General features: G+C 44.1%; 1 protein-coding gene across 2 annotated transcripts in view; it reads right to left on the bottom strand.

Moving 5' to 3' along the window:
- Positions 1-669: 669 nt before the first annotated feature.
- Positions 670-17624, bottom strand: part of B3GNT8 (UDP-GlcNAc:betaGal beta-1,3-N-acetylglucosaminyltransferase 8) — a 176304-nt gene continuing 159349 nt past the window's right edge. For both annotated transcript variants that reach the window (XM_069644386.1, XM_069644387.1), the window contains exon 2: positions 670-8199. In XM_069644386.1, coding sequence (XP_069500487.1) covers positions 6924-8165 — 1242 coding nt within the window. In that variant the 5' untranslated portion in view covers positions 8166-8199 and the 3' untranslated portion in view covers positions 670-6923. The remainder of the gene's footprint in view (positions 8200-17624) is intronic.

Genomic DNA, 17624 nt, shown 5'->3' with positions numbered 1-17624 from the left:
CTCCCGTGCAATACTGGGAAGGGGCTGCCAGAGCAGAGAGGGCAAATGCAGCTGGAAAAGCAGAGTAAAAGTCGAAGTGGGCGTTTCCTCTTCTGCCAGGCATTTCCTGTGGTAATAGCAATAGAAGGTACGATGGGAAATGCGGTCTGGCTAGAAGAAGCCACTAAGTGATCCCTGAGGGAGGGAAATTGGTATGCTTTCTAGAGCTGATAATCAGGAGCCGCCTCCTCAAACCAATGGCTCACACTGTTAAGTTGTACTGGTTTGACCAATGTTGTGGAATGCCTGGACCCGTTAGACTACAACACTGTTAGGCCAAGATGGCCAAGATGAAGCAAACACAATTGTTACAAGCGTGCATTAAATAAAAGAGTAAAATAAATGTCTAAGGATGTCCACATTGTAATAGAAATGATACCCATGGGAGACTATGTCAAAGGGACATAGAGAAAATCACAGTGAAAGTGCATTGCAAATTCTTGTTTACATTGTGGGGGATTAAAAACAAATGACATTCATTAATTGTAATATCTCTTTTAACTCTTTATTGCTCGGTGACAGTGAATGAATGAAAGAGAAAAAAGTAAATTAGCCAATCAGCCATAATGATATAGCTCAGGGTAACCAGCACGAATAAATGATAAGGGGAAAAAAAAAGTCCACTTCGAATGATTTTAGTTCCATTTTTATTTTTAATATAACAACATGCCCCACCCAAAGGGGCATTACCACACTTTACAGAATAATCTAAGGCATATTCAAACATGAAATCATCTATAAATACCATGAAAGTATGGTCATAAATAAAAACTAGGGTCCTGATTATAAGGTTCTCGGAAACAGTAAAACATGCAATTTTTCAGAGTACTGCATGTTTGACCGGTCTGCAAAGTTATGGGTTGGGAAACCCATTTTTGAAACATATGTATGCTTTTGTGTGGGGACATTTCCTCCACACAAATTGTAATGGAATACAGGATCACCCATTTGGTAACACTGCATGCACGAATACCGCATTGGAGTCAATTGAGTCCTGTGGGTGGTAAAAATAGGGTCTAACTGAAGGGACTGCATGTCTCAGAATCATGCAGACCCTTCATCTTACTGCATGCTTACCCCATGCAGTAACCATCATGTCGTTGAAGGGTATTCCTCCAAAGTTGTACTCTCCAGATCTTCAGCATTCCCAAAACACCTGAAACATAGCCTAGAAGGTGGGAATTACAATCCCCGACCCTACACTTGAAATAGACCAAACACCCAGGATCTACTTCTTGAGACTGTCTAGACAGACCTAATTAGAACACATATGACTATAGCTCTGGTGATCCAAAGTTGCATGTAGAGAGCATGGTCCAATATCCTATAGAGCTTTAAATACCAAAATGCCCAACTGGCACAGGACATAAGAGTTCAAAGGTAACAAATTCAGATTGGGAAGGATAGGAGTTGTATTGTTAAGGCAAGAGTATTGTCTCAGCCACTTTACATCAGCACTCCAGTCGGGCACAAGTCGTGCTTTGCACTCCTCCTGTAATTGGCAATGCAGCAATACAAACGCATGATATAATGTCTCACCATCAAAGGCACACAGAAGAGGCACACATCTTTCAGTGGTCTTGAGTAAAAAAACACTCTTGACAGTGAACGGTGAAGGCCAGCGTGAGTATGTGTTTTAAGGCTGTGGTCAAAGAGGGCACTGCTGTTGACACCTAGAAAACTGAGAGTGACCACACACAATTGTGTAAAGAAGGTCCACATTTCCCTTATCTGTTCTCAAGATGTTTTTGGAAACTCACAGCCATGCATTCTATCACATTTGGATTTATCTTTAGCCAACAATCTTCTAAACGATTTGTCATCTTGTTAAAATAGTACATCAAATAAAGGCAAATGACTGCCTTGGATAAAGACATATATTTCACTGTTATCTGCATTTAGTTAGAACTGCTGATCATGTTTTGAGTTGATATCTCAACATGCTCACACATATACTTTTACCAATAATCACAACATACTGGCCCCCGTGGGACTCCAATCGGAGCCAAACCTACTGCTGATACACTTGATACTATAGTACCCGGCTGGATCTTGCCCTGTGGAAATGAGGTGCCTCACTGGAAAATTACTCCCTACCTTTGGTACTCATCAGGACCCGTAGATGCTACAACCGCGCCAGATTGCTGAGAGGTCCAAAGACCCTGAAATACAACTTAGATACAATGGGTTGAGCAAATCAGACTGTTCACAAACCAGAACATATTTTAACCCATGATGAGCTTAGAATGACTTTTAAAAAATAGCCATTTCCAGGTATCTTTCTTACTAGGAGGAAGATCAACATCTACACCTGCTCTTCTAAGAGGCATGCCCACTAGCAACTATGTAGGCCTCGCCCTCCTGGAACAATTAGTATATCTCTCACTATAGGAGCCACTGTTCTGTTCTAGCTTTTTTCCTAATGGCACTTAGAGGACAGGATCCGAGGAACAGATAGCGCTATTCATCCCAGTAGTCAGCTTCGGGGGGACTTTAACAGGGATAAGAGTGAAGTTCATCAGAACAAGAGGAACCTGAGGCTTGTGGCACAATATGGTTAATGCTGCTGCTTGGAAAAGGGCAGCACAGATGCAATCAAGTGTATCTACAAAAACAATGCTCTTCAGAAAGGACAGAACAACAGCGAGCAAGCTGCCCATTACCTAACTTATGTGGCATGTGAAGTGCTGCTGGAACCATTAGAATGGGGTTATTAAAGTGCAAAGAGGTATACAGTATATTATTTACTTTGCTAGCGAGTCCGACTTCAGGAAGGCATGATAGGTTCAAACTGTGGAAACCTATATTTTCCTTGGGGTGAATTGAAATTCCTAACATGTAGAGGGAAAAGTAAAGTTGTGTTCATTGAGAATCTATGGGGGAAAAAGTTATTTAAACATGGGTTCACATTAAGAACATCTATGTTGGGTGAGGGGGACATCTCCTTGCCCAGCAAATATGTTATAGCGGGAAGGCACAGGACAGAGGAAGGACATACCAGACTTTAATCAGGGGCACTGCAAAGAACATGCCAAGCAGAAATGTTGCCAGCAGGTCCAAGAAATTAGGGAATATGCAAAGGATATGTATAACAATATTATTTTAGGCGACCATATATGTATACGTTCAGTACGTTAGGTGTACTTCTTGAGTTGGTAACCCACTAGGTCTGTAACAATCACATCCTGTCTGATCATTGTAGTTTTTGCCACAACAGTGCACACCTTGCTTGGATCTCCTGCTTCTCCCATTACTTCCCAAACCCAATTGCCTTTTCCAAATCTTCTTGACAGTTGATATTATTTGAACTCCCTCTCCTCCAATGAGAGGTTGCCTAATCACCTACCACCCTTTCTAAAAGGAATTGATAATTTTCTATAAAGACTAGGGGCCTCATTACGAGTTTGGTGGCAGCCATGGAGCTTTTAGCTCCATGACTGCCTCCAAACCGGGCTACATTACCGGGTTCCTGCAATGGGGACTTACAGGGTCATTCCGACACAGGAGGACCTGGTAAATCCTCCTTGCAGGAACCATTCCCCATTTGAGCCCCCGGAGGGCTCAATGGGAATGGGGAGGGAGGTAACAACGGGCACATTACAAGTGTCCCGTTTTACCTCCCTCTTCCCCTTGCGGGACCCGGAAAAGACGTCTGGTTTTACCAGAGATCTGATCTGGGTCCCGCAAAGGGAACCTCGTAATCAGTCCCGACGGAATGAAGGGGGCCGGTCCTGTACCGGCCCCCTTCATTCCGTCAGCGCAAGGGTCGTAATGAGGCCCTAAGACTTTGCACCTCAAAGAATGTCATTATACAGATAGCCAATTCCTCCCAAAGTATTCTTTCTTGTTGTACAAGTGTTTAACCTTGAGGTGCTTTCACCTGACATATCCTGCTGTCATTCGGGTTTTAAACGTTTTTAACATTTCCATCACAGAGTTTATAGTCAGATCCATCACCATCCGGTGATTGTCCATTAAAAAATCATATTCATTTGTCAATGTTCCTATCCTGATGTGGTTTCCAGCAATTAACAGCATGTGTCTCTGGGCATGGGGAATGCCAAAGGTCCATGCCCCTGGGTAGCCCTGACAGGGCCTTGTGTCCAAAACTGGCATCATAGATAAGCAGGGCAATGGACTTGTGAGTCCCTTCAAAGTACAACATCTTGAATCACGATTGGAGTTTTCCTGCAACCAATGATGTCCCTCCTTCCTCACCAAATCATTCTTAGAGACGTTGTGACTGGTCTCTTTAGAAGCACGAGCATCTGGACTGCAACAACACTTTTCATGTGCTTTCTAGACCACACTCACTACAACAGAATGGGGGCAGCATAATCGTTAAATTTCCGCAAATGGCACTTATCTGTTACTATATCCGGGTGAAGACAATGGGCCTCATTACGAGTCCGGCGGTAACCGAGGCGGTAAAACTGCCTGGTTACCGCCAGACTCGTATTACCATTCCGCCTCTGTGACTCCCGGAAATACCAGAGCATTATGACCCTGGTGTCCCGGGAAATCCGGAGGCGGAAATCTGTAAATCCCCATTCCCATTGAGTCTCATAGGACTCATTGGGAATGGGGAAGTGGAAACACCGGCACCATCTCGTGAAGGTGCTGGTGTTTCCACGTCCGCCTGCATGCAGGCGGTGTTAAACCCGCCAGGTCAGACCTGACGGGAACATCACCTCCCGCCTGCAGGAGTCGGGATCAGGCGGTCCGTAATTAACAGTGGCGGCGGGTTTACCGCCACTGTTATTTCCGGACCGCCCGACCTGTAATGAGGCCCAATATGTCTGCATCTTTCCGTGCGTAGGCACAGAGTAGGGCCTGTTTCCGATCTCAGAGTTTTAAAAGCTGACATATACTTTGCTCTTCATCTTTTGAATGAGTTAACCACGTGGGTTTGATGGCTACTTTCACTTGCGGCTAAAGTAATCCTCTTGGTTCTGGATTGATGACTGCTTCAATGTTTTTCCACATATCATCTTGCTGATGATACTTTTGATGCATCCAGTTTGCTCACTGTCTTTGTTCTTTAGAACCTCCACCCTGTTCCCTAGGACAGCCCGAATCAGAGCAGTAATATGATGAACAGGGTGGGAGATACACTATGGTCTAACACTGCTTCCTTTTCTGTCCTTACAGAAGAAGCCAGAAATGAGATTCACTGTTGATTCGGGTGACCGTGTTACTGATGACATGCTCACCCTTGCCACCCTCCCTCCCAGTGATATCATTTGGGAATCAGGGAGGGGTGTTTGTGGATTCATGTGGCTGGTAGGCTTTGTCCTATTAATCTCACTTTCAGAAGAGGTTTCAAAGGTGATGTATGCAGAGGCACCATAGCTCTGTCTTTATGGCTAGTAGGATCTTGTCCTTTGGTTGACATAATTCATGGTCATCACCTCCATACCATCATGATCACCTCCCATGACTTGCTGGAAAAAGTGTTAAAGAGGCAGACATCGTTTATCCACCAACATACATATAATCTGAATTCACAGAACCATATTGTCATGTCCATGTAACTTACTCTAACGAACAAATTAAGTAGACATACTATATATGTCTGCATGTTTTACACTACCAAAAAGGAATTCTATCTACAGGGAGGAGTTTGAATTGACAAACGTAGTAGCATCAGCAGTCACAGGCCCTTCGGGTAAGAAAACAGAATGGTACTGGTGAAGCTTTGAGACCCTTTGGACATTCCAGTGGTACCCTTGCCCCAGATCTTGCAGTGGAGATGCAGTCTCTTCACCTCTACAGGGATTACTGTATAGTCTGTCTTGTCTGCTCAACATCTGCAGGTCAGAGGAATTCCACCGAAATGGCTGCTCTTCCCAAAATTGATTAGGAAATGCAGTAGGTTATGGTAGACTTACAAAGGTAATGGACAGTGGTTATTGGATCAACCATGCTCTGGAATCACAAAATGTTTCTTGTAAGAAATACAACCCAAACATAGACGTTAGTTTTCAGATATGACGATTAGCGATAATTGGCACGACGGACTACACAAAACATGGGGTGGGTTTAAAGTAACTGCCTCTTTCATTCTAACCCACCATAGTGCAATAAAGCAACAGTTCATTCTGTCTGCTGATGGCCTCTAAAGAGGAGACACCAACATCCCAGGATTCCAGTGTTGATAAGTACTGAGGTACAGCATGTGGTAGATAGAGTATTTGTCCATTGTACACACAATGCACCTTTCGAAGATGGAGTATATTTGTGACTATGCACATTGTGACTGGCAATCTGCATTCACCATGGCTGCATGCTCTTTGAAAGGGGGTATTCCTATGCAGGGCCGTTCATTTTCAGGATACGCCGTCAATGTTCACATTTTGTATGGCATGTAGTGTTTGCGGTAAACTATTTGATTACAACACAAATACGTAAAACCCTCCACACTATTAGGGGTTTTGCATGCCAGAGAAATTGCAACATAGTCTTCATCCACACGGCCCTTAATGTTTCTCAGCCTTGCAGTAACAATATAACTTTTAAAAGAACTCCAGTCAGTCCTTGTTGCCATCTCAATTCTGCCAGCTAGGCTGCCACCTGTAATATGGGCTTCAACTAACAAGGGTGATTTGGGACTCATCTAAAACCATTATCTTGCACCACAAAAGAAAAGAGGATAATGACTTTCGACCACAGTGGCTACAATGGATGTGAACAAGAGACAATCAGGTGAAAATGAGAAACATGGTCAACACGATCACAAGTGAGCCATGTAGATTTTGGCTTTCTTGAATGCAGCTCATTCCCGGCTTCAGTGGCTCCTACCATTATTTGTAATGTTTAGTGTTCTTCATGATGTGTTTTACTCATGCTAATTCCTCTTGCCCCAGTGCTTTTTTGAATGTCCCTCAGCATTGGAGGTCAGGGTCTTGCATCCTCCTCCAGAGACGGATAAGTTGCTGGGTACTCCGCTGGTGGACCAGAAGTAGCTTTTTGTGGGTGCAGGGATTGTCTCTCTCCTTCTCGGCAATGTCAAATGTCTGAAATTCAGGGTGCATCTGGGGATTTACCTGCAAAGCGTGGAAGCACAGCCCAGTATAAACGTCATCAATAGGATAGAACTCTATGTACTGAGAAATCAGGTACAACCATTTAGCCAACGTGCCGGAGAACACAAATCCTCCTCCACCGGCATAGGCAGGATAGGATCCCATGTAAAATGAATTTGGGATGTAATATTTGCTCTTGCTTTCTCGGAAGGGTGATGCATTGGTGACCACGTGACCCATATATAGGACATCTGCCTTTTCATGCTCCAACGATTCCAGGTACTGCATGATGGTCAATGGGTTGGCAAAGACATCATCATCACCCTTAAAGATGAAGCGGGCATGGGGGCAGTGAATAGTCACCCATTTTAAGAAGAGGTTATCCTTCAGGGTCAGGTTGAAAAAAGAATCCTGAAAGTCCCACTGAAGGATGTCCTGGAAGTGATCATTCTCAAAACGGACAAGGTGACTCAGGTCAGGATCTGTTCCTTTCGTATCTGTTCCCAGGAGGAAGACAGTCCGGATTTGCAAGCCACTATGGTTCATTTCCCGACCCCAGGTCTCTCGCACTGCCTGTCTCCTGTCAAAGTTTTTAGGAACTGACTTGATAGCAAGCAGTAGAAAAGTCTGGTTCTGGCTGCATTTGTTGGGCTGGTTGATGAGTAGAGGGAAGTCTCTGCAGCCACTGTATAACACAAACTGCTTGTGGAGTTCAGGATATGTATGGAAATCAGTGATTTGTGAGCCAACATCATCACTTGCACCACAAGAAGAGGATAGATTCACCTGGCTCTCCAGTTTACGGAAGATTGCATGCTGCTTTTTGTTCCAATAGGCGTCTTGAATCAGAATTTTGTCCTTCAGCGACAGTGTCATGTTCAGGAGAGAAGTCACTGAAAAGTTACTTTTAACAAAGCCCTGTCGAGTAATACTGACTGATGAAAGGGTGGTGATAGGAGCTGAGGACCACCAAGTCTTGGAGTGGTCGAGAGAGGTATATTCCTTCGGTAGGGGAGGAGGTGCAGTCCAGTTGATGTATGTTCCAATGGTGATGAGCAAAAAGAGGGACAGGAGGACAATCATGCACCTTGGAATCCGCATTTCGCTCACTGCACCTACTTCTTCACTGTTAAACCTGAAAATAAGAAGCAAAAGATCAGGTCACACTTGTTATGGGCAGGGTGTGTGTGTATTTAATATACATGCATTACAAAACCTTAAGTTAGCCATAAAGCAATGACTAGATCAAGAACATATTGCTTTATCCAATGCCTTCTTCTCGTTCCTTACCCAGAGTATTCATTAACTGCATGCAAAGTTATTTCCTAATGCATTTAATAAAACACCTTTAAGACACCGTTAACAATGTTTCACAATAGGCAAAATGTCAATCATAATCATTTTCACACACTACACAGCTTTTACTGTGATAGAATTGTTCATGGTTTAGGTAAAGATTCAGCCTTGACCCTGTCCTTCACTGAATTGGATTCTATGTATTAGACTGGTTCGTCACAATCTAATTTCCACTCCAATCCCTCTCACACTTTGCACGTTCTCAGTCAGTGAACATACAACTTCCTTTTACTTCTATTACCACTGATTCACCCATGACACCAAATCACCTTCTCCTTTCCATCCTTCACCACTGAACTATCCTCCTGTATTTCCTTCTGACCTCTCTGCCATCCATCATTGGTCGGCACCTCAGTGACTATTGCTCCACTCTTTTAAGACCTACTTCATTTGCCTCCACACTGTCACTACTGCTATGGACTCTAACATCATCCTAGGTCCACACACCCACCACTCTCCACCAAACCTGAGACTGGGAGATCTTCTCCCTCCACGCCCCTCTGTTTTGCAGGTATTGATCCATTGCAATCTGCTTCCCTCACCGTGTACTTCCCCCATCACTTGTTATGTGCTCTGACACTGCAAACATGTATTCTGGGTCACTCAGCATGATACCAGCATCCAGTCTGCATATTGTAAATACATAACACTCAGTTTGTAAACAAATTGCTGTTTATCAATAAAATATTCTCCCACTCAATATATAAACAATCCAATAAGTGAGTAAATCTCCCTAATACAGTGCAAATAAATCTCCTATGGGAAAGGTTAAGGCGATAAGTGGCACAATAGTTTCTGGATGCTTTGTATGAAATCAAAGAGCATTTTGGGACATAAAAATTGACATCAATTTGTATGTGATAATGGTACAGGCAGGCAACTATTCTGAGCACACAATACACAGTGGGCATGGTTTTCATTTGTCACAAAACACTCTAACAGCAAAATGTCTGCAAAATATGGTAATATTTACCCATTTAGACATGCTTTTCTTTATTGTGAGGCTTATGATGAGCAGAAAACGACTTATCGTTTCACTCGCGACATTTATTAGACTGGGTAAAGTGGCTTGTTACTGTATCTGCATTCTTTTTTTATTATTATTATGATATTTACTTAACACGGACCTGGTTTCGAGAAGCAACGTAGCGTTTTACAGAGGTATACAACCATACAGATACGTAACGGTGCGCTTTACAAAGGTATAAAACTGTACAGATGTATAACGGAGCGTTTTTAAGAGGTAACAGCAGAACAGATCTACAGCAGGGGTAGAATACAGAGGGGTTATTGCGGTCCGTTTAGCCACCACTGCCCCCCACCCCCTGCACTGCATACTATGTCAGTGGAAAGGAGTCCTACATTAATAATTAATATTAATATCATGCATAAGAAAGATAAGAATAAAGAGGTGTGGAGGAACTATAGGCCAATAGTGCTAATAAATCTATTGACAAACATCCTGACATAAAGATTGGAAGGTGATATCCAAACTGGTACACCAGACTCAGGCAGACGTTATCAAGGGAAGTTAACTACCACACAACACATGAAATAGCTCTTAGGTACCATTCAACCAGGGTGTAGGAAGGGCAGAACAGGGGCATTTGACAACCTTAATTGAAATAGCCTACGTTTTCCCCTATTGGCACAAGATTGATCAAAGGAGTAAATGGCATATTTGAGGGAAACTTGTCTAGTAAATGGGTGCTTGTCAAGTTCCTTCCAGATAGAATGAGGTACATAAAGTGTTAAGCATCCGCTCAGGGGCGGAAACAGGTGTTGGTGGGCCAAGTTAAAAATAAGGGACCCAGGACGTTAACACCTGGAACAGGTGCTTTACGCCATTAGCACCTCGGGTTACCAAAGCCCGGGGCGCAAAGAAAAAAGGAGGCATCCTGTTCAATGAATGAAATTCTTTTCTAAGATGGCCACCATTTCTTCAGAGCCCCTCTTCCCTTTCCATGGCGGTCGGAGAAGCAGGGATGCAGCTATGGTGGCGGCCTGCGCCGCCACAACAAAACAGGGAGGTGGCAGCGAGAAAAGGAAAATAAAATAAGGAAACGGAGGGTGGGGGGAAGATGGCGGCAGGAGAGCTGGCCATCAAGCGGTATGGAACGTGGGCTTGCACCGGCAGTTCACGCCACCGTTCCTAGCCACCGGATTGGCTGGCACCCCCGCCAGGGTGCTAATGTTTGAAATGGCTACAGAAACATTGGCAATAGTCTTGAGGAATATCGAAAAGTGTGAGGGATGGGGCATTTTAAGGAGTGAATGTACGATTCTCTTAAAGTGCTGCTTTTAGTGGGGGACGGAGGGTCAGGGAAGTCAATGCCAGTTATCTTAGAAACCACATACATTCTCAGGCTGTAGGGTAACTTTGAGGAATACAAATGCCCAGTTCTTATCATATAATGTATCCTCTGAAGTTTTCCAAGTGAAATAGCTTATATATTATTTGGAGATCGACCAACCAAGGGATTTGTCCTGCCCAACATGGAATCCATACTATTCTTATTTAAAAAGGGCATGGCTAGATTAACTACATTGGAACTAGGTCTTTGTGCCTAAATGAATTCAAACAAAATGGCAGTCCTGCCAGATTCCTGTCAATTACAATTAACGTGTAAAAGGAACTATTTAAGCAGTTTGATTGCTTAGGAACTTGAAGACAATAGAATGACAAAACGATGAGTAGTGGTTATTATTACTATTATTAAAGTATTTATTGAAAGCACACCTAGCTTCGAGAGGCATCGGAGCGCTTTAGAAAGGTATACAACAGTACAGATTCATAACAGAGCGCTTTTCAGAGGTAACAACTGAACAGATATACAGAGGGGTGTGGGATACAGAGGAGCACAGAGGAGGGGAAACAACTGTACAGGGTGGCAGGACAGACGGCGTCTAGCGAGTCAGGTGGTGCAAGGGGCGACCTGATGGCCTAGGTGTTGAGGAGGAGAGACTCTTGAAGAGGTAGGTCTTGAGTTCTTTTCTGAATTGTAGGAGCGTGGCGGCGAGTCTGATACTGACGGGGAGGAGGTTCCATGGTCTTGGAGCATAGGCAGAGAAGACTTCTGGTAGTTTCATTTTTGTAGCGGCGGATTTCAAGTCTGCACGTGTCCAGGCATCTCGCAGTGCGTTGTCCGCCAGAGATGCTGAGTTTCGCCGTAAGGTCGCTGGGTGACTTGAGGGCAACTGCCTTATAGATGATGCAGCAAGACTTGAAGGAGATTTGCGCATGCAGAGGGAACCAGTGAAGGTCAATGAGGGCCGGGGTATGTGGTCGTATCTGCGTAGATCCTTGATGCAGCATGCAGCCCCATGTAGGGCACTTCTCATGGGGCACAAGGGAGAATGATGGGAGGCCTTCGAGGAGAGCACTGCCCCCATCCAGGAGGGATAGGACCAGTGCTTGAACCGGGGATCTAAAGCTGTCTGGAGGGAGGAAGGGCTTGACTTTCCACAGGAGCGAGAGCTGATACCAAGCAGTCTGAGTTTTCTTAGCTATGTGTGTCTTGAAGGAGACATATTTGTCAACGTGGAACCCCAGGGATTTGGCGCAGGAAGTGAGCTTGGGTGTGAAGCCCTCAGGGCTCATGGATGATAGCCACGTCTGTATTTCTGGGTGTTCAGTGTTGTTGGTGAGGAGAAGGAATTCGGTCTTGGAGGGGTTGAGCTTCAAGTATGCATGGACATCCAAGAATGGCTCCGCCAGAGGCAGGTTTTGAGCCTGTGGATGTCCTTGATGGAGTCGTACTTGAGATATAGCTGTGTGACACGTATTGGTGGATATGGATGTTGTATGTGGCTAGGAGAGCTCCCAGTGGATCCATGTATAGATTGAAGAAGCCTCGATCCATCCTACTTCAACTAACAACCTAGCACGCCCAACTGTACCTAGATTCAAATTAAAAAAGGCAGGAGTCTCTATTTCCCAGTCATGGCAGCTTAGGCCTGAAATGCCTTAACCCCCCCACACCCCCTCCGCACTCCTCCACTGCGAGCAGACCAACCTTTCTACTTGTTCAGGCGCAACATCATAAACTGGCTTATCACTAAAGACATCCATGGTCAGCCGTAATCTTGTATATACCAGAACTAAGACCATTATCCCTGTCCACACTCTTCCTAGTTTGATTCCTATCTGACCGCACAGCCTCCCCTTCATTGTATGTATATATTCCTGAATGTATATTGCATGATTGCATCTCCACTGTACCCACTACTGTTTTGTTGTCATTCCACTCTATGGAACTATTGTTTTGTTGTCATTCCACTCTATGGAACTATTGTAACTAAGCTGAAAGTATCCTTGTAATTGACTATGCCAAGGCGCCCAAATACCTCTGCGTCAGGCGCGCCATACAAATAAATAAACAAACAAACAAACAAAATGGGGAGAGGATGGAGCCCTGCGGGACTCCACAGGTCACAGGTAGCATTGGCGATCTAGAGGAGTCCATCTGAACAAACTGCTGGCGGTTGGCGAGGTAGGAGTTGAACCAGCGTAGGACAAGGTTGGTGATCCCCATGTGCCGATGTAGGTGTTTGTGAGCGCGTGGTGGACTACTATGCCGAAAGCGGCCGAGAGGAACAGTAGAACCAGGAGGTAGGGGTGGCTGTCGTCAAGGATGTTGAGGTGTTGCCGACCACCTGTATGGTTGCTGTTTCCGTGCTGCATCTGGGTCTGAACCCAGGTTGGTAGGTTTAGAGGAGATTGTTGGTGTCCATATGTTGCTGCAATTGCGCGGCTACTGCTTTCTCAATGATCTTACCCAGGAAGGGAAGATAACTGATGGGGCAATAGTTACCTAGGTTGTTGGGATCCAGAGTGGGTTTCTTTAGTAGAGGGAGGAGCTGTCCTGCATTTAGGGTCGATGGGAAGGTGCCTTGAGTTAGGGAGATGTTGATGATCTCCATGTAGGGAAGTAGAGCTTCTGCAGGCAGGGTTATAGGGAGGGTCTTAAGGATGGATGCTGGGAGGATATTGTCTGTATATGATGTAGTTTTGATGGTGGCCAAAACCTCTGTAGAGAGTGTCTTGAATGTTGTCCAGGGTGTGGTGATTACGCGAGAAGAGACGTGAGGTGGGTCTGTGGATGCAGAGCTGGTGTCTAGTGCTGGCGAATCTTGCTGATTTTGTCGATAAAGAAGGTGTTGATGGCGGTGGATTTTTCGATGGAGTGCGGTATGGCAGGGTTGGGTCGGGTAGTGAGTTGATGCAGTGCTTGACAGCTTTGAAGAGGGCTCTGCTTTTGTTGTTAGCTTCTGCTATTGTGTTCTGATAGTAGGAGGCCTTGGCTGTGTTGATTAGTTGTCACCGGGTTGCTCAGAGTTCCTTGACGAGCACCAAGTTCGATGCGGTCCTGGAGCTGCACCAAGATTTCTCTTGTTTCCTGATGACTCTTTTGCTGAAGTTGAGTTCATGCGTGTACCAGGGTACTGGCGGTTTCGATTTGCAGGTGCGTTGTTTCAGAGGAGCGTGTCTGTCGATGGATGCTAAGAGGGGGGCGCTGAGTGCTTCGAGTAGAGAGTCGCAGTTCAGATTGGATTGTTCGGTCCATGGTTAGATAATTTGGATAGATACATTGGAAACACTAGTGTTGATGGAAAGATGTTCAAATCAAGTAAGAAAGGCAGGTTCGATGTGATTTGGAGGAACTATAGGGAACTTTATGGCTCTCAAATACAAGTAAACTAATTGCATGTAGTAACCTGAATACATATATGGTTGTAACAAGCCAGAAGAGGTAGTTTTATGTCTAAGAGACTTCAGAACTCAATTATCTCTCTAGATCCTCTGAATTATCGGCCAATAGCCCTTCTTGATGTTATTGGAAAGATTTTCGCCTCCATTCTCTTGTCACATTTTCGGAAATGGGCTCTCATCTCCAGATTTTTTGATCCTCTGCAAACAGGCTTTCAGAAAAACGCAAGTACCAGCGCAAACATTATGTGTCTGACCATACTTAAAGAAAGAGTTCTGACAGGAGGCCCTCGAATCTTTCTTGCATTTGTCGACTTATCTCAAGCCTTCGACAGAGTGGACAGGCAGAAACTGTGGACGAAACTGAGGACATGGGACTGTCCGGACTCGATCTTGGAGCCCATAATCAGGTCTCCATAGCGACACCAGCATAAAAGTCCGCCTAAACAATCAAGGCTTAACATCAAATACCATCCCGACGTGTCGCGGAGTAAAGCAAGGCTGCCCCCTGGCTCCGGCACTGTTCATATCTTTCATGGGAGATTTCAAAGAAAGCCAAAGTAAGATCAGATCATTTCCACCTAAAATAGGCTCGACAAGAATTCCAAGATTGTTGTACGCGGATGACCTAATTTTACTTGATCTTACCCAGGTTGGTCTCCAACGTCAACTGGATAATCTGTCAACCTATATACAGGACAATAACTTGGAGATTAACAAATCCAAAACAAAAATAATGATCCTGCAAAAACCGACCAGCAAAAAGAAGGAGCAGTTTCAATGGCATCTCAACAAGACACAAAATGAAGTGGTTGACACTTTAAAATATCTTGGAGTACAACTGGACAGCTCGGAGAAATCTGGCAGCATGCAAACCATTTTATGGTCGAAAACGAAAAATTTGACAGCGCAACTGAGACTAGTAGACCGAAAATACGGCAAGTTCTCACTTCAACCGGCAATAAACTACTACAAGGCAATAATTGTTCCGTCGTTGACTTATGGCATGGATGCCTTACCCTCAATTCCTCCTCTTCTCTGGCAAAAACTTGAAGGCCACATATGGAAAGCAGTCCTGGGTCTACCAAACTCTACTTCGATGGCTCCTATAAGGCGAGAACTTGGCCTTCTGTCTTTAAAAGCTGTGGTGGACCACAGCTCTCTTCAGCTGTATAGGAAAATCATCCACCCGGAGAGTCTAGAAATCTATCAAATGATGGCAGAAGAAATTGAAAAAGGCTCCAACCATACTATGAATCTGTGGGCTATGGATCAAAAGCAAAAGCTACAGACAATAGCGTGCACCGAAGAGGAACTGAAGGAGAATCCAACTAGGATAAAAACAAAACTGGAATGCTGTGACTGGATCAATACGATCGAAAAAGCCTCCGCAAACAAACTTCTAGCACATCTTCCCACGAACACTAACAAACTAAAAGAACCCATGTAGTATTGTAAAAAATACCCCGACAAATCATTGATGAGAACACTCTTAAAAGCTTGCTTAAATGTCTTACCAACTCAAGAAATTCTAGCGATCAGAACAGGTTCAGAGGAAAAAACCTGTAGACTTTGTGCACACCCCGAAGAAATTGAATCGATAAAACATCTACTGATGCGCTTCCCTGCCCTCCATCAAGCCAGGATTGCCTACTTTACCCCTCTGACGGCCAGCTCCTTTGTGGGGAACGAACACATCTGGTGGAATCGCCTTATCACAGGAGAAAAGACTTGATGGCATACGGCTGCTGCAAAACTTTTGAACCTGGCAATGGAAAGAACAAAAGCGACAGTGGAGGTTGGACTTCAACGACCCAACAAATAATCGAAATGCAAGGATCGCACCAACCTTAAGACGCAATGTGAATATGAAATTGACCAGATTGAAATTCACTCTTGTAAAAATCTTTTTTTTCTGTTAGATTAAATACAAGTAAATAAAAAATAAAAAAATAAAAATTATCTCTCTATACAGAAGTTGAATCGTTTCTTGTGATTGTTATGTTCACTAAAAACAAAATACTGTTTTTATACAACAAGGTTTTCATAATGAAATACAAGTTGTGATTTTTCTATGGTGATAATGGTTATTATTATAAAGGAACGGTTAACACTTGCCAGAGCAATATGCTCAATATTATAAACATATATAATGCATTTTAATATTAAAGTCAGAATAACGTGTGCAGATACAGATAAATGGCTTTGGGCCTCATTACGACCCAGGCGTTAAGGGTTAACGCCGTCGTTAACCCTTAACGCCTATTCCGATTTTAACGGCTGCTTTTAGCAGCCGTTAAAATCCATGGCGCTAACCTGCCATGATGCTAATTACGCCACCGTAATTTACGGTGGCGTAATTAGCGCCTTCCCCACTCCCATTATGCCCTATGGGACAAAAATGGGAATGGGGAAGGGAAAATGGGAAATGGGTATTTACCGCCCCACTCACCTTGGAATGGGGCGGTAAATCCGCCATCCACCATGGTGTAAACATAGTTTACACCATGGTGGTAAAGTTGGCGCAATTAGCGCCTGGGTTGTAATGACCCCCTTTGTTTCTATAGGAGGTGCTTATATAGGTTCCTATTAAATCAAGGAATTATGAATGATTAGCTCTGCAAGGTACACGAGGGACAGTCATAATGCCCTTACTTAGAAGTACTACATTCTTACAAAGTAACTTTGAAATGAGAGTCAAGGTCAGGTGTATGATAAGAGTATAAATCCATCACCACCTTGATGCCATGAACTCCTGCGAGCAGTAGTACTGAAGCCCACAGGGAGAGAATATTCCCATGACTGGGACTGCAAATCCTCTATGGGTCATCAAGAAACCTCCCTGCAGCAGCCCCGAGAAAAGAGAGAGTAGCTTTGTGCTTAATGGGTAACAAGGGATGCACTTAGAAACCCAGCACTTGTGCACATAGGAAATGCCTTGATTTTAAAGCTAGACCTTCATCGCGTGAGTATACATGGGTGAGCCAAGCAAGTTGGTAATAATACTCTGCTATTTGTATAGTGCTTTCAGAAAACTGCAGTAAATAGATTTGTTTTGAAATATAATTACTATTACCCAATTGAAGTTGGTACTCAATTATCGATGTTGGAAGGATGAAAGGCTGAGTTGGCTTAGCCAGGATTCAAACATGTGACCTACTAATCACGCACAGTTCTCAGCAGTGAGTGCTCAACTCGCTTAGCTATCTTACCAGCTGGTAGGAATGCCTCAACCTACGGTTCATGGGAAAACTCTTTATATAGCCATATTGATCAACAAACCTTTGCCAAAGGTCCAATCTGTCATCTACCAATATGGCACTGAAGAATGATGGATGAAAAGCTCTTGATTAATCATAACCACTGACAATTGCTCGTCCATCAATTGTCTGTGATGTGTGCCATTAGAGAGGGAGAAGTAAGGCCTAAGCTTGTTTCTCCCTCTTGCCGGTGGCTTTTGTTATTCTGCAGTGAGGGCATGACCTAGAAGATCA

Source organism: Ambystoma mexicanum, chromosome 2p (assembly GCF_040938575.1).
Source record: "Ambystoma mexicanum isolate Mex_15411 chromosome 2p, UKY_AmexF1_1, whole genome shotgun sequence".
NCBI lineage: Eukaryota > Metazoa > Chordata > Amphibia > Caudata > Ambystomatidae > Ambystoma > Ambystoma mexicanum.
Note: the sequence above shows the minus strand (reverse complement) of the source record. Positions and strands in the feature narration are given on the sequence as shown.